Below are 18,266 nucleotides of genomic sequence, written 5' to 3'. Positions count from 1 at the left end.
TAGCAAGTATACCTGAATAACACTTTAGAAACTGAATTTAATCAAAGCAGAAACTAAAAAGTAAGTGTGATGGCAAGAAAGGTGATTTTTTTATAAAGCCTTTCACTGTCAGGCAGAAAACTTACCTTCTTAAGCAGGTTGTATTTCATAAGTGTGTGTTCAGATGCATTATCATTGTTTTGTACATAGGCAGGACATTTCCATTAGCTTTGCATTTAAGACCTCTGGTACCTATGTTTTGATATGTTCATATGTTACCAACATTTCTTAAAATTACAGTAGCAGGAAGAAAAAGTGTGTCCTTATTCATTATTTTCAAATACCACACCCCAACATAAACACATCCGTCTATGCATGTTCTGTTTTCCTTTTGCAAGTGAAATCAAATCTTTTGTTTCAGATGAAATGATTATTATACAACACTGAAGGTACTACAGGCTGCATTTATACTTCACTGATACATTTTATGCTTTTTATTTTTAAGAACATCTATGGAAGTTATGTAACAAGCAGAATTTTTTTTTCTTTAACTGACAACTCTGTTTCCTCAAACATATTTTATCAAAATGGATGCATGCATGAGAATAATGATTTGATTTTTCAGCTAATCCAAATACTTCTTTTTCCTGCTAAATCATTCCAGTTCTTAACCAAACTGAAAAAGTTGATGCTTTCTTGTTTGTCTGAGCTACCTCCATGGTGTGTGTTTTTTCTGAGTGCTGGAATTCTGCTATTATTATAATGTTACTACAGCAGTAAAAACAGCAAATGAGCTCCCTGTACAGGATTACATATTTTATTGCTAGTCATCCACTTCACAAGCGTTTAGAACTGTGTGATGTATCAGCAAGTAATTCATGCAGATCTCCAGTAAGGCAGCATTTTGTAATTGGCAGATAGATATTTTATCAATGCAAGGATTTATGATTGTCCACTAAGATCTCTTATCACTGCTTCCAGTGTGTCAAGAACTACTGGAATTACTTTAACTGGCTTAAGTCAGAGTAGCTGTAGTTCAATTTTGAAGTCCTTATATCAGGCAGGTTGTTAAAGTTCTGGTCGAGTCTGCAATCAAGTGTGATGGCAGTGTCAGTGATCCATATTTTATTTTTCTCCATAGCTCCATAGCTACGATGTCTGGTGTATTTTGTTTCAGCAATTCATCTGTCAGAAGTCCCATTCCCCCCCCCCCCTCTACTACTTCTTTGTTGCCAACTGATGCTAATTTTTGGCGTAAGTTCCAGTGAATGATTTGTGGCACATCTTTATGCCTTTGCTTGTAATCAGTTTGAGTTTTGTTTTTAATTTTTTTTTCAATGTAACTGGATATGATAAATTGTTATGTCAGCTTCTTCGCAGAGTCTATGCTTTGGGTCTTCTACTTATTTCTTAACTGTTCCTCTGCGCCAAAAATCAGTCCTTCCGTTTCCCTCATTAGGATTCCATTGCTCAGGCAAGATCAGATCTATTATTTATCTATTTTGCCTTCAATTGTCTCCAAAAAACTGCCATGCAATGCTTCATTGTGCAGGTTCTCAATCTGGCATTAGTGTGCAGTAATCTGGTAGTGTTCCTTGCTTTGCTATACCTTGAGAAGCTTTCCATTGGTGACTTCAGTCAGAACTGATTCTGAAAGCATCATCAACTGCCTGTTTCTCTGAGCAAGTACAGCTTGCCGATGTCACTGCAGGGGTGAAGAATCCTGCAGCATACGCTTGTTAAGGATATGGATCTACTATTTTGAGGATCCATTCTTTTAGCCTCCTTATACACAGGAGCCACTTGTGCTATTTTCCAGTCACTTGGGACTTCGCACTGGTCAAGAAATTTGTAATAAATACAAGGAAGTGAGGAGCCATTGTTGTAGTGTATTCTTTGTAAAACGAAATTGAGATTTCATCTGGACCTGGCAGTTTATCTGTTTTAAAGTCTTTTAGTTACTTCTTAACTCCAGAGATGGCAATTACTGTGTATTCCATTTGGGAGTGTATGGCAGTCAAATGATAGAATTTCTATACAATCCTCTTGTGTGAAGGATTTTTAAAAGCAAAATTTAAAACTTCAACTTTTTTTGTCGTCTTCTGTTGCCACAACAGACTGGTTAATGAGTGACTATATACCATATTAACTCGAATCTAAGCCGCACTCGAATCTAAGCCGCATCTGAAAAATGAGACTCGAAATGAAGGGAAAAAAAAATCCCGAATCTAAGCCGCACCTGAAATTTGAGACTCGAAATTGAAGGGGAGAGAAAAATTTTAGGCAGCACCTCCAAATCGAAACAAATTTGATCCATTGTAATATGAGACACAATTTAGGTCGAATGAATGAAGATACAGTACAGTAGTTTGGTTCGAGTCGTAAGCTTAGCAGTTAAGCTTTACCAGGTAGCCATTGCTATGCATCAGGCGATCCGTCCGTATTTATACAGGTACCCTTCCTCTTTCACGTGCTTAGTCTGGTTTGAATAGATTGCTTATTTTTCTTTGATCTGATAAGTGCCGTTTTCTTTGTTATAGGTGTTTACGTCACTCTAAGCTGAAAATGCATTATTGTACTGTTCATGCATTGTTTGTCGCATTCTGATACTGTGTGTTTACGAACTATCGCCGCTTGCGTCATGGCTTGCTTTTGGGCGCGCTACCACCGCTTACAATAAAAAAAAGAGAGGAATTGTCTCATTAGCGAAACAATGGCAAGACATTGCTATTTGTTGTTACTTACACTGCTGCTTTCTTTGATAATGATCAACAAGAACCAACTAACAGACTGCGTATGATAGATGATGTTCTGAATGAGAGTTTAGCTAAAATTATTCTCCGTTTGAAAATCTTTGCAGACGCCTCTTTTGTACATTACATTCTGCGCAGAAATAAGAGTCGTCTTAGATTTAAATATTTAATCATTTGTGGTGCTTCATGTCTGACTGTATCACTACTAGGCATAAGAATAATACGAATATAAACATGACATGATATGTATATTCTTCCGCATTTGCTGTTGTCTCACATTAGTTTCGTAGCTTATTAGGCAGACAGGATTTAAATGAAATAGCAGCAAACACGAAAGAATACGTGGCAAAATGTTTATATTCATATTATTCTTATGGTGAAGAGAATACTGCATGTGATTCACAGTTCATAAAAGTTTCAATTAGCAACCATCTCGTCTCACAGGTAGGAAAAAATTCAGAATGTAGAGTTGGCCATATTGACAAACATCCCAAACTATCTTTCCAGTCAGATTTTCGTGGTACATTGGAATGCTGTTACATTCGAAGATGAACAATACGGAATTTGTATTTACTTTGTTGGATAATGTATGAAAATACAGTGGTCGAAACTCAAGGCGGAGAAAAAAAGCTCGTCATCTACCCCCTTTCCCCCCCCCCTTCCCCCCCCCCCCCCCCCGCACAGGTTTTGGCGCCAGTATTTATCTTTGTGCATGCAAAGCATGCCTGTGTAGCGCTACGTATATTCAACGGCAGAAGTTAGTTGTGGCAGTACCTACCAACATTTTTCAGACCTTCCGCTTACTTTGCACTCGATTCTAAGCCGCAGGCGGTTTTTTGGATTACACAAACGGGGAAAAAAGGTGCAGCTTAGATTCGAGTAAATACGGTAGAAACATTGGCCACTTAAAGATTTTATGTAGGACCAGAATTTTCTTGAGTTATCAGCAAGATTCTGTACTAAGATATAATGGTGAAAGTAGTTGTATGCTTCATGCATCAGTCTTGTTTTACTGACATTTCCATGTCCTTTTTTGACCTGAGAAATAATCTGTGCTCCTCATCATTTTATGAATTTTGGTAATAAACCACAATGGGTCTTTTCTGTCCTTAACACACATACTTGGTACTTACTTCTCCAGAGTGCAATTTATAATCAGTTTAAACTCTGTCCCTAATTCCTCAACATCCATCATACCGGAACTAATTTATGTCCATTCATTGACTAATTGGAAGCTAAAAACTGCTTCTCTGGTCTTCCCAGCATAAATAGTCTCCTAGCCTTCATGATGGGATTATTAACTTTAGCAACCATTGTCGTTATCATATTGTGATCACTAATACTTGCCTGAATGCTGACTGTGTCAGTAAGATCTGGTCTGTTTGTAGTTACCATGTCTAATATTTTTCCATTGTTCGTAGGTTGCTGAATTAGCTGCGCAAGACAATTTTCTGAAAACACATTAAAAACTACTAATTTTATCTGAGTCTTTCTGCATTAAATACAGTTTTCCAATTGTTAGCCATTTACTGACATTTCTGTATCTAGCATCGCAGTAAACATTTAGGCCATTTTCACATGCAGGCTGGTAAGGTATATCAGCCAGAAGTCAAACTGTTGATCATTGATAAGTGTCTGCAGATTGTTTTTGACTTTATTCTCTCTTTTCTCAATTATTTTAGATGTTATCTCCAGCTGTTGCATACTGTTAATAGAAAGTTTATTTTCAAAATCCTTTATCCACCCACTACCTCTGTTGTAGTCTTTTTGTCACTTTCCCAAATATATTTTCAGAACTATGTTGTTGCCTCTTTCACTTCTTTCAGCTTACTTATATAAGTGCTTGTTGAATTGGAAGCTTTGATTTTACTTGTACTGGATGATCTTGGTGTCATCTTTTGATTTTTCTGGCTGTTGCAGCTGTGGTTTACAGTTTCCCAAAGCTTCTTAGATTTTCCTCATATTCAGCTAGTACTTTGTATTAGGTACCATTTGATCTACTAATTATTCAGTTTATGTTCTTTTGTGTTCTTAAAGTTGGTTGCATCACATTTCAGACTTTCGATTTTCAGTTCAAGACAAACTTTTCGCTTTGATTTCTCAGTCGATTTTCTGGAAGGCTCTGATTGTCCTAACCCCAGTTCTGCTGTTACTGCTATACTGTAGGTGTAGTTATTTGGACAGCTGCAAGGACAGATTAATGTCCTTCATCAGTATTGCCAGTTGTTTTCAGATCATAGTTTTGGAAGTCAAAGGCCACATCCTTTCTGCTTTAGATGACACACAACCTAGAATTTTAAGTTCTTGTTGTCTTTGAGTCCTTGTTCTTGGCGTCTTCATGTTTTTGTTCTTCTTCATTCCACATTATTTATGATTATTTTCATTATTATTATTAGTATTATTATTATTTCTTTCTTATCTCAGACATTATGTCTGGTGAGAAGTAGAAAGTGACGTGGACCTTGATCAAGCGCGACTTCCTTTTAACTGTACGGTATGTTATATTGCATTTAGGAACTTTCGGGTAATTGAACATGTATCAATAATTACGGATTTCTGTAGTTGTATATATAAGTTTGGATGTAGCTGTATTGCATTGATGTACTGGTGGATATTGTGTGGTATGACTCCTGTAGTTGATAGTATAATTGGTATAATGTCAATTTTATCCTGATGCCACATATCCTTGACTTCCTCAGCCAGTTGGATGTATTTTTCAATTTTTTCTCCTGTTTTCTTTTGTATATTTGTTGTATTGGGTATGGATATTTCGATTAGTTGTGTTAATTTCTTCTTTTTATTGGTGAGTATGATGTCAGGTTTGTTATGTGGTGTTGTTTTATCTGTTATAATGGTTCTGTTCCAGTATAATTTGTATTCATCATTCTCCAGTACATTTTGTGGTGCATACTTGTATGTGGGAACGTGTTGTTTTATAAGTTTATGTTGTAAGGCAAGCTGTTGATGTATTATTTTTGCTACATTGTCATGTCTTCTGGGGTATTCTGTATTTGCTAGTATTGTACATCCGCTTGTGATGTGATCTACTGTTTCTATTTGTTGTTTGCAAAGTCTGCATTTATCTGTTGTGGTGTTGGGATCTTTAATAATGTGCTTGCTGTAATATCTGGTGTTTATTGTTTGATCCTGTATTGCAATCATGGATCCTTCCATCTCACTGTATATATTGCCTTTTCTTAGCCATGTGTTGGATACGTCTTGATCGATGTGTGGCTGTGTTAAATGATACAGGTGCTTGCCATGTAGTGTTTTCTTTTTCCAATTTACTTTCTTCGTATCTGTTGATGTTATGTGATCTAAAGGGTTGTAGAAGTGGTTATGAAATTGCAGTGGTGTAGCCGATGTATTTATATGAGTGATTGCTTTGTGTATTTTGCTAGTTTCTGCTCGCTCTAGAAAGAATTTTCTTAAATTGTCTACCTGTCCATAATGTAGGTTTATGATGTCGATAAATCCCCTTCCTCATTCCTTTCTGCTTCAGGTGAATTTTTCTGTTGCTGAATGTATATGATGTATTCTATATTTGTGGCATTGTGATCATGTAAGTGTATTGAGTGCTTCTAGGTCTATGTTACTCCATTTCACTACTCCAAATGAGTAGGTTAATATTGGTATAGCATAAGTATTTATAGCTTTTGTTTTGTTTCTTGCTGTCAATTCTGTTTTCAGTATTTTTGTTAAGTCTTTGTCGATATTTTTCTTTTAGTTCTTCTTTAATACACTCCTGGAAATTGAAATCAGAACACCGTGAATTCATTGTCCCAGGAAGGGGAAACTTTATTGACACATTCCTGGGGTCAGATACATCACATGATCACACTGACACAACCACAGGCACATAGACACAGGCAACAGAGCATAGACAATGTCGGCACTAGTACAGTGTATATCCACCTTTCGCAGCAATGCAGGCTGCTATTCTCCCATGGAGACGATCGTAGAGATGCTGGATGTAGTCCTGTGGAACGGCTTGCCATGCCATTTCCACCTGGCGCCTCAGTTGGACCAGCGTTCGTGCTGGACGTGCAGACCGCGTGAGACGACGCTTCATCCAGTCCCAAACATGCTCAATGGGGGACAGATCCGGAGATCTTGCTGGCCAGGGTAGTTGACTTACACCTTCTAGAGCACGTTGGGTGGCACGGGATACATGCGGACGTGCATTGTCCTGTTGGAACAGCAAGTTCCCTTGCTGGTCTAGGAATGGTAGAACGATGGGTTCGATGGCGGTTTGGATGTACCAGGCACTGTTCAGTGTCCCCTCGACGATCACCAGAGGTGTACGGCCAGTGTAGGAGATCGCTCCCCATACCATGATGCCGGGTGTTGGCCCTGTGTGCCTCGGTCGTATGCAGTCCTGATTGTGGCGCTCACTTGCACGGCACCAAACACGCATACGACCATCATTGGTACCAAGGCAGAAGCGACTCTCATCGCTGAAGACGACACGTCGCCATTCGTCCCTCCATTCACGCCTGTCGTGACACCACTGGAGGCGGGCTGCACGATGTTGGGGCGTGAGCGGAAGACGGCCTAACGGTGTGCGGGACCGTAGCCCAGCTTCATGGAAACGGTTGCGAATGGTCCTCACCGATACCCCAGGAGCAACAGTGTCCCTAATTTGCTGGGAAGTGGCGGTGCGGTCCCCTACGGCACTGCGAAGGATCCTACGGTCTTGGCGTGCATCCGTGCGTCGCTGCGGTCCGGTCCCAGGTCAACGGGCACGTGCACCTTCCGCCGACCACTGGCGACAACATCGATGTACTGTGGAGACCTCACGCCCCACGTGTTGAGCAATTCGGCAGTACGTCCACCCGGCCTCCCGCATGCCCACTATACGCCCTCGCTCAAAGTCCGTCAACTGCACATACGGTTCACGTCCACGCTGTCGCGGCATGCTACCAGTGTTAAAGACTGCGATGGAGCTCCGTATGCCACGGCAAACTGGCTGACACTGACGGCGGCGGTGCACAAATGCTGCGCAGCTAGCGCCATTTGACGGCCAACACCGCGGTTCCTGGTGTGTCCGCTGTGCCGTGCGTGTGATCATTGCTTGTACAGCCCTCTCGCAGTGTCCGGAGCAAGTATGGTGGGTCTGACACACCGGTGTCAATGTGTTCTTTTTTCCATTTACAGGAGTGTATTTGTATTATGTATTCCTATTTATTGTCTGTATCCTAAGTATTTATAGGCATCTGTTCTTTCCATCGCTTCTATGCAGTCGCTGTGATTATCCAATATGTAATCTTCTTGTTTAGTGTGTTTTCCTTTGACTATGCTATTTTTCTTACATTTGTCTCTTCCAAAAGCCATATTTATATCATTGCTGAATACTTCTGTTATCTTTAATAATTGGTTGAGTTGTTGATTTGTTGCTGCCAGTAGTTTTAGATCATCCATGTATAGCAAATGTGTGATTTTGTGTGGGTATGTTCCAGTAATATTGTATCCATAATTTGTATTATTTATCATGTTGGATAGTGGGTTCAGAGCAAGGCAGAACCAGAAAGGACTTAATGAGTCTCCTTGGTATATTCCACGCTTAATCTGTATTGGCTGTTATGTGATATTATTTGAATTTGTTTGGCTATTAAGTGTGGTTTTCCAATTTTTCATTACTATGTTTAGGAGCTGTATCAATTTAGGATCTACTTTGTATATTTCCAATATTTGTAGTAACCATGAGTGGGGTACACTATCAAAAGCTTTTCGGTAATCAATGTATGCGTAGTGTTGAGACCTTTGATTAGTTTTAGCTTGAAATGTCACCTCTGCATCTATTATCAGTTGCTCTTTACATCCTCGTGCTCCTTTGCAACAGCCTTTTTGTTCTTCATTTATAATTTTGTTCTTTGATGTATGTGTCATTAATTTCTGTGTAATGACTGAAGTTAATATTTTGTATATTGTCGGTAGGCATGTTATGGGGCGGTATTTAGCTGGGTTTGCTGCGTCTGCTTGATCTTTAGGTTTCATATAAGTTATTCCATGTGTAAATAAAATAGAAAGAAACTTCCACATGGGAAAAATATATTAAAAACAAAGATTCCAAGACTTACCAAGCGGGAAAGGGCCGGCAGACAGGCACATGAACAAAACACACAAACACACACACACACACACACACACACACACACACACACACACACACACAGAATTACGAGCTTTCGCAACTGGCAGTTGCTTCATCAGGAAAGAGGGAAGGAGAGGGAAAAATGAAAGGATGTGGGTTTTAAGGGAGAGGGTAAGGAGTCATTCCAATCCCGGGAGCGGAAAGACTTCCCTTAGGGGAAAAAAAGGACAGGTGTACACTAGCGCGCGCGCACACACACACACACACACACACACACACACACACACACACACACACACAGACACAAGCAGACAATATGTCTGCTTGTGTCTGTGTATGTGCGGATGGATATGTGTGTGTGTGTGTGTGTGTGTGTGTGTGTGTGTGTGTGTGTGTGTGTGTGCACACCTGTCCATTTTTTCCCCTAAGGGAAGTCTTTCCGCTCCCGGGATTGGAATGACTCCTTACCCTCTCCCTTAAAACCCACATCCTTTCATTTTTCCCTCTTCTTCCCTTATTCCATGTGTAAGTGTATTAGGGAATGTGTATGGGTCTGCAATGTAACTGTTAAATAATTTAGTTAGATGTGAGTGTGTTGAGGTAAACTTCTTTAGCCAGAAATTTGCTATTTTATCTTTTCCAGGGGCTTTCCAATTGTGAGTAGAATTAATTGCTTTGGTGACTTCATGTTGCAAAATTATCACTTCAGGCATTTGTGGTATCATCTTGTATGTGTCTGTTTCTGCTTCTATCCACCGTGCATGCCTGTTATGTTGTACTGGGTTTGACCATATGTTGCTGCAGAAGTGTTCCATGTCTGTTATGTTTGGTGGATTGTCTATTTTAATGTGTGTGTTATCTATTGTCTGGTAAAATTTCTTTTGGTTTGTGTTGAATGTTTGGTTTTGTTTCCTTCTATTTTCACTTTTTTTGTATCTTCTAAGTCGTTTGGCCAATGCTTGTAATTTCTGCTTCTTTTCATCTAATTGCTCTATCGTTTCTTGTTGAGAGATTTTACCTAACCTTTCATTTTTTTCTGACATTTGATGTCTTATAAATTGTGTTAGCTGTCCAATGTCTTTTCTTAGTTTTTCTATTCTGATCTGTAGGCGTTGTTGCCATGCTGGTTGTGTGGGTTTCTTCTGTGTGTTGGTTGGTTCTGATCTCTGCCTAGTGTGTATATTTAGTGTAGTGAGTGCTCCTATATAAACCAGTAGTTGTAACTCTTCCATAGTTGTTTTCAGTTATTTTGTCGTGTATGATTGTGTTGACAGTTTTTATTGTTGTTTCGACTTGTGGGTTATTTGGCAGTCTATGCAAGAATGGTCTAATGTCTGTATTTGTGTCTTTGTATTCTATATATGTCAGCTGAAATTTTTCTTCTATATCTAACATGTGTGTCACTTCGTGTTCTATTTGTACTTGTTCTGGTGGCAGTCTTAAGATTTTGTTTTCCTCTGATTGTTTAATTGGTGTGTGTTGTTCTTTGTTTGTTTGCTGTGGGATGTTTGAGTCCATTGCTGTATTTTCTTCTTCTTCTTCTGATTGCACATTATTTTGTTCCAGTATTTGTTGTACTTGTTGTTTGATGGTTTCTAATTCTGACTGGGGTATCCTGTTATTTTTGATTATTACACGGATCTGATCAGCTAGTCGTTGTTCTGTTAAAAATTTTAATTCCGGGTATCTGGTAATAAATGTTGTGTATACTTGTGATCTGTATCCAGTTGTGTTGGTTCCTAGGTTTGTTGCTTGGTAATAACAGAACATGAGGTGTCGATTAACTTCATCTGACCATCTCATCCTCTGTCTTTGTTTTCCTTCTAGGGTGGTTGTAGGAAGCATATCCTGCAAAACACCTCTATTTGGATTTAAATCATTTTCCAGTTGGCTAGCAGTGTCGTTACCATTGTGGGCGGGCAAAGGGTTCAAGCGCCGTCCCCGACCATGACGGCGCTTGTTCCGAGGCTTCTTTAGTTGTGTCCTGAACCAACTAATCACACTAAAAGGGGGGTTAGCCCTATTAGTGGTTTGTTCTTTTCGTCGCCTTTTACGACTGGCAGAACATACCGGAGGCCTATCCTTTTCCTGCTATTATTATTATTATTATTATTATTATTATTAGTAGTAGTAGTAGTAGTAGTAGTAGTAGTAGTAGTAGTAGTACTTGTACTTGTACTTGTACTTGTACTTGTACTTGTACTTGTACTTAATGTTGTTGTTTCATTAGGTACTAAAGGACCATACAAGGCCTTAAGATTCAATTTTTCTGACTGTTCATGCAACTATTACTTTTCACCAGAAATATTCTTTCTTTCATTTGTCCATTTTGTTGCTACTTTCATTGCACTACTAATCAGTCAGTTTCTTTGATGTTAAGAGTTTATGTATAAAACTACTGAGGAATTTATCTGGGCTCTTTCCGTATCTTGTTCCACTTAATGATTCTAGGGTATAGTTTCTAGTCATTCTATATATTTAAAAATTTTGTGGATATATCTTGCTGGTGGTAGTCTGTGGATGTGCTCACAAATTTTTATAATCTTTATTTGTGAATGTTTGCCATGAAGTTGGGTAAATTTTCTATTGTTTACTGTGATTTTAGTCTGTAGCCATCTTCCATTCTATTTACGCCCAGAACCTGTCATAATTTTCCATTTCTCTTATGGAATATTTTGCAAGTGACCTTTTATGTGAAGTGAGAGAGTTCTGTTGTGACACAACCCTTCCACCCATCCCCTCTCTATCTCTTTTTGTGTGTGTGTGTGTGTGTGTGTGTGTGTGTGTGTGTGTGTGTGTGTGAGGCGGGGGGGGGGGGGGGGGGGGGGGTGAGAGTTTTGAGCACATGAATGAAGGAAATTTCTAAACTAACTTTTTCAGTACATTGTTGAGGGGTTGTAACTGCTTGGTATTATTATTATTATTATTATTATGCACAACAGAGATTATATTGCTGAATACAGTCAAGTCTTCTCCTGATTAAATCAAACAATGGAAACTCCACTTAGAAATATCAACAATGTACGAAAAGATAGATTGCTGCTTAGCGTAAAGATGACAAGTTAAATTGCAGCCAGGCACAATTAAGACACAGTGTCTTTTTACCACAGCTTTCATCAACTAAAAGAGAAACACACACCATTCATACACACAAGCAAGGGCACTTAACGTACACATGACCGTCAACTCCAGCAGTTTGTGGCCAGTTTACTTTCATCTTTGTGTGGAAAAGGTTTAAGTACTTTTATACTAAAGCTTTATGCAGGATGTGGACAGTCTCAAACAGTACAAATCTTGTATTTCATTGTGTACACTACATTTTCAGGACATAGACAAAGCATTCTAGAGGTTTTGCCGTTTTGATTCCAGGGCACCACTGATGACTGGGATGACATTAGTTTTAACATTCCACATTTGACTGCCTTCAGTGCCCAGATCCTTACATTTTAATTTCCTCTGAATCACCTTGACATTAAAGTGCCATTTCCACATGGCCGACACATCAGTTAAGAGGCATAATTTCTTTTCTTGCTGTTATACACCAGTATCAGGCTTCTTCGTCTCATCCATTCAGTAAGCAAGTAGTTCTTGGTTGTACTTGATAGTGGTACAGGCAGTTGTCATGAACACTTCAGGTATGTGTTAGAGAGATTTGGTACTTCTATGCTTTGCATATTTGCCGCTGAAGGTATACACACACCTTATTGGGTCTATTGAGGTATTCATTTTTTTCCAAGATAGGACAGACTAAAATAATGTGCTCCATTTTCTCAGTGTGTGCTCCACAGAGTTGACAACTTTCATCTTGAGTTGTTTTTATTACAAGTTTTTCACAATTCTTTCTTGTCAGTGTGTGCTCTCGTGCAGCTTATAGTGCATTTGACTTAGCTCTCATTCTTCCTCTTTTGAGGTACAGATGTGTGTTCTCTATAGAAATTCTCCAGGTAGTTAGGGTACTAAATGTGCAGTGATTTCTGCTTATAGGTTGTTTTAACTTACACTAAGTTTCCATTTTAATGGTAGTGTGCAGAAATGAGTCAGTACCAGTACCTTCTGCAGTCATTTGGAACTTTCCTACAACCTTCTTAGTCTGATGGACAGTAATTCTTCTGTTTCCATTTGCCATCTGACTGTATTATTTGACACATTAGTGGATGATTCACTTGCTGGGATACACGTCTGCCTAATCCAACTGAGGCAGTGATACACTGCCTCTGCTTCTCTCAGACTTTGACCCCCCCCCCCCCCCCCCTCCTCTGTGTGTTACATATAGTCTGTCATTTTCAGCTATAGGGTGCACTCCACTATATACACATGGTAAGAAACTTCAGTGTTCTATGATCTGCAGATAAAATGTCTTGTTGATCTTCCAGTCAGAAGCTGCTTTTCAATTACAGGAACTGCTGGTAGTCATCTAGCTATTATTATTATATCTCAGAATGTTTCCAAAATGTAATTAATGAGAAGTAGCTTTCATTAATTTGTTGGTGGTGATTATGTGTCTTGATTTAAGATTCATTTGTATTCCCAATTCACTAAGTGAGGCAACACTAATTGATCAGACTGAATCTTGTGTCAGTTTCATTCAGCATGGAAGGAGAATTCGAAAACAATAAAAATGCCAATAAAATTTAAGAAGCAAATAGAAATAAATGCCACAACATAAGAAAATCATTTTTGAATCTTTTAAATAAAACACCTTAAAGCATTCCATCAGATAGTTGTCTATATTAAATACAGAAGACAATGTGACTGGAAGTCCTTTCATGATTTGTTTAACAGGGAAAACAATTCTTTGTGGGGATGAAATTGGAAGAATAAAATACAAATAATTATTAAGAGGTCAGTTGGTGTCTCACTGTTAAAGTTCAGTACAGGTAGACTGTTGATGGGTAGGTTTCCAGAATGTCAAAATTTAGTGAAAAAAGATTAAACATGAATGTCACTCCATTTGTAGTTGTGCTGGTCACCCCCCCCCCCCTCTCTCTCTCTCTCTCTCTCTCTCTCTCTCTCTCTCTCTCTCTCTCTCTCTCTCTCTCACACACACACACTCACACACACACACACACACACTCACACTCTGAGGATTGAGTGTTAGATTGCCTAGCCAGCAGCAGGACTCTTTCTGTGCCTGTCCGCCATTCAGAAATTTTCTTTGAAAGTGAGTTGTGGACAATCATCTTTCATTATTTGTGTAACATCAAGATAATGTAGACATGCTGAAAACCATTTATCACTTTCTGTTTCTTTTTTAAGGTTGCGACTCTCCATGTTAAATGAGCAGATGAGGACCTCAGAAATGGGATCAACAGGGGATGACACATTCAATGATGTTGTCAGAGACTTTTCACAACTAGCTTGTTCTCATCCTGAGCGTCTGTTTCGCACAAAGGGTAGCCCAGGCTCAGGGCAAGGCCCCAGTAGTCTCGGACCTGAGTGACGACGCGCGCCATCTGGCGCAGTGCGTAAGTTATCAAGATTGTTGTTGTTGCATCGCAGAAGAAAAGGACGCACTGAATAAATATTTTCCAGATCTGTGTTCCTGCATCATGATGCTTTTGCCACTCATTTGGTAAATGATCTCAGACACATGATGATACAGCTGATACTGTAATCACAGGGTAGGATTGATACTGTTCCCTAACAATTGTTTGATATTACATATAAAGAATCTCGGAAAATTATGGCTGAAGGAGGTTACTGAAGTGTCAGTGTATGGTCAATTTTGGTACATATTCTTGTAACTGTAATTATTTCAGTAACAGAATATTCTCATGCAAACTGTATGGATAGCGGTAAACTGGTACAAATTACGGTACTGTGTTACCTACTTCTGCTTCCATTGGATGGGACTTCCAGAGTGTCTGACTTTCACTATGTGTGACCAACGTAATTTTGTGTGTGTGTGTGTGTGTGTGTGTGTGTGTGTGTGTGTGTGTGTGTGTGTGTGTAAAAGTCTGTTTCTCATCATTAGTCCTCCAGGACTGAACTGTATCCCTCAGTATTCAGTATTTTTTCTGCTTCTAGTTGAGGGCTACTGTTCATAAAGTGATTGCTCAATGAAAGTGGTCTGAATAGCTTTACTCAAATTGCCAAAATACTTATACTATTTTTCTTTTATAAGGAAATTATATTCTTTATTATATGAATTTAAAATTGTTGATGTGTCATATTTATTAGGTGTAATTTTGTTAACTGCATCATATTTACTATATTTGATTGTGTTAGCTGCACTCTTTCAATAATATTACAAAATATTCAAGAAATGTGTTACCATTGCATCACTTATTTTTTTTATTCATCTTATTGCCACATGTAATTTGCATAAATTGATAAACACAAGTTTTTAATAAGTAAACATTTTATTTAATTTAGTGTTTAATTAAATGCTGCACAGTTCTAGAATGCCAATCAAAATTGAAACTAACTGGTTTGTGCATAGACTGTGCTTGTGAATTTTACATGGAGGTTAATTTATACTCTACATGAACCTAAGAAACAGTTTTGCCTTAAGACTTGAATTGTTGGATAAGCCACATTTTCTTGTGACACATACCAATCAGCAAAAGGGTTTAAAATAATATCTGTAACATCCTTGTAGTATAACTTTACTGATCATATATTTTTTATAGATGTCAGTGCTCTTGTTTCTAAAAGACAGTTACTCTAGTTTTGAGATTTCCTTGTTCCATCAGTATATGCATAATTGTTGATAACACTGTATGTGTTAAATATTTTATACAGTAGTTATAGTATCAACTGTTTGACTGATATATTCTTTGAAAAATATTAAAATATATCGAAGTACTCACTTCTTACTGTTGCCAGACATTGTCAGCATAAATAACAGTTTTAACAACAGCTCTAAAATAATAAAGGATGCTGTTGTTAACATACGTATAAAATATATAAATTTGAGTGTCAAATCCAACTACTAGCTAAATGCTGCATTAATTACATAAATAGTATGAAGTTATATTATGTTGATGATTAATTTTGGTTTGGTTATATTGATAGGCAAAGAGGAAGTGAGATTGAACTAATTCTCTTTCAAAGAAAATATACCATTTCATTGTTTTATACTGGTGTAGTGGTTGGTAGCCACCCTCGGATTCACCAAACAGTTGTTATTAGTTTTATATTTCTGTGAATTTTTTCAGCTATAGAGACATTCATTTTGTTTTCTGTGTTGTCACATTTTTCTCTGTCTTGTTACATTTGTTTCTTCCTAGTTGTGTGAGTAATTTTTAGGTAACTTACATGTGGACACTTATTGCAGCATTGGCATAAACTGCTGCTCGTAAAGAACATACTGTAAACCATACAGGATGCTTCATTTTTTGTAGATACTACTTACTATATTTTATTTTGAGGTGCTCTTTGGAAGCTTTCTGTATAGCAGTAATTGCTTATATTGAATCATTCATTAAGCATTAATGCAAACTGTACAAAAGGTGCTTTGTAGTGTAACTGCTTTATAAAATACTCGTGTGTAGTATTGTTCTGTATTTTGTCATTGATCGTCGTATCAAATTGTGATTGAATAGAAATGTAAAAGAAAAAATGCCTTCCTGTGTCTATGTAGATGAATAAGAAATAAGAAAATGGCTGTGCATACTATTGCATTTTTTATGAGTTCCAGCAGTGTCTTTTCTGCTAGAATAATTGATTGCCTAGTAACAACGAAGTGTTGAGACTGAATTGGTGTTATATAATTGTGTGGCTGATGCTATATGTTTGTGACTGTAATGCAACAGACTACCTTAATAGTGGCCTATTTGAATAATCGCTTCAAGATATGTTTGGTTCAGCATACAAATAGCAATACGTGTTACCTCAGAACAGTAATTTGTTGTGTTTGAAGAAAACTCTGCGAGTGGAATACCTGCACACTTATAAATAAATTTATCGTCAATGTATCTGTATCTTCACTCTGAGGTCATGTCGTATACATTAAAATACTCAGTTAACGAGACAGGATAAAGGATGGCTTGTCAGCTCTGATTTTGTAGTTCCAATATTTTATTGCTTTGTGTGTTGCTGTTAATCTGGTATATCCGACTTTTACTTTTAGCACACTGGCATCAATGTTTTCTAATGGAAGAAAACAGCTCATCAGATACAGACATGCCTTAATAAAAAAATCTCTGAAATATGAAAGAAATGTGTATTTTGTGTAACTGTTGTGCTTCAACAAGTCACATTTTCCAGTGTAACCCGGGCATTTTGATTGGAATGTAAATTTTTGTAAATGACAATCCTATTATTTCCTTGTGTATTATGTTAACTTACCATTTGGTGTACATAGCACACAGCCTGTGCATTATTACTGAGGTTGCACATGCAGTTTTTTTTTAATCATAATATTGAGCTACTGTATAGGTCTTAGTCATTGCAGACTACATAAAAGAAACATTTCTTAATTGTAAATGTTACAGATTTGTCATTTCATTCTGATCCAGTCTCAACTAAAATATTGCCATGAAACTTGCCAAATACATAACTTGCTGCATGATACATGTAAAATTATTATTTGGTTAGATCAGTATATACATTTGTGTGTCAACAGAGTATTGGTTGAATTCACTCTTCAGACTTCATGTAATTTGTTAATTGTCTATTCATTTGTTACATTTAAAGGCTTCTTTTTTTGCATTATACATAAATCTGTGGATTGCAATTATATAAAAGAAAACACTGGAAAAGCTGTAAACTTGATTGCAGAGATAAAATTCTATACAAAAGAGCAACATAAGAGTAAAAAAAACTAATCTGTATTTCTCATTTACCAATGAAATATTTTGCCTTTCACAAATTCCACATGAAAATATTTCTGTTAATGCACCGCGAAAAGGGCATAGTCCCTCCTTGTTATGAACAGTGATCTGAAATTATTAACTAAAAATTGCTCTATCACAAGTGGTTTTACAAAGAATAGTGATTATTCGTGGATGGCATTTCATTTTGTGAGTGCGCTCTCTCTCTCTCTCTCTCTCTCTCTCTCTCTCTCTCTCTCTCTCTCTCTCTCTCTCTGTGTGTGTGTGTGTGTGTGTGTGTGTGTGTGTGTGTGTGTGTGTGTGTTGTTTTTCTCTTCCAAATAATTACATTGTGGGAAGTTCTCCTTTCCTTGTACTTCAAGTTACCTGTTGTTTTTGTTGATAGTAGATGATGTTGATTTGAACTGGAAAACGCATAACTGCAGCACTATTAATTCGAATGTAGTATCAGCAGTGTGGCTTTATTTAGATAAATTTTTACACTGATCGTCGCCAAGAATTTTTGGAAGAATTGTGCATAGGTCCATATTTAGGTAGGTACAACAAATGCAGCTGCAAAAGGTACCAAAATTTTGGGGGCAGCAAAATGTTGCCATCAAAAAAAAATTTAAGTGTAATTTTAATGTTCATTACATCAGCATTCAGGCATTCAACAATTTATGG

At 37.7% G+C, this 18,266-nt stretch overlaps 1 protein-coding gene across 4 annotated transcripts in view; it reads left to right on the top strand.

Annotated features, from left to right (window-relative positions):
* Positions 1-17,182, top strand: part of LOC126356326 (arf-GAP with coiled-coil, ANK repeat and PH domain-containing protein 2) — a 128,434-nt gene extending 111,252 nt beyond the window's left edge. For all 4 annotated transcript variants that reach the window (XM_050007303.1, XM_050007301.1, XM_050007304.1 and 1 more), the window contains one exon: positions 14,083-17,182. In XM_050007303.1, coding sequence (XP_049863260.1) covers positions 14,083-14,266 — 184 coding nt within the window. In that variant the 3' untranslated portion in view covers positions 14,267-17,182. The remainder of the gene's footprint in view (positions 1-14,082) is intronic.
* Positions 17,183-18,266: the final 1,084 nt, after the last annotated feature.

The sequence above is a fragment of the Schistocerca gregaria genome, chromosome 3 (assembly GCF_023897955.1).
Source record: "Schistocerca gregaria isolate iqSchGreg1 chromosome 3, iqSchGreg1.2, whole genome shotgun sequence".
NCBI lineage: Eukaryota > Metazoa > Arthropoda > Insecta > Orthoptera > Acrididae > Schistocerca > Schistocerca gregaria.
The sequence above is the reverse complement of the archived record's forward strand: the minus strand, read 5'-3'. Positions and strand labels throughout refer to the sequence as shown.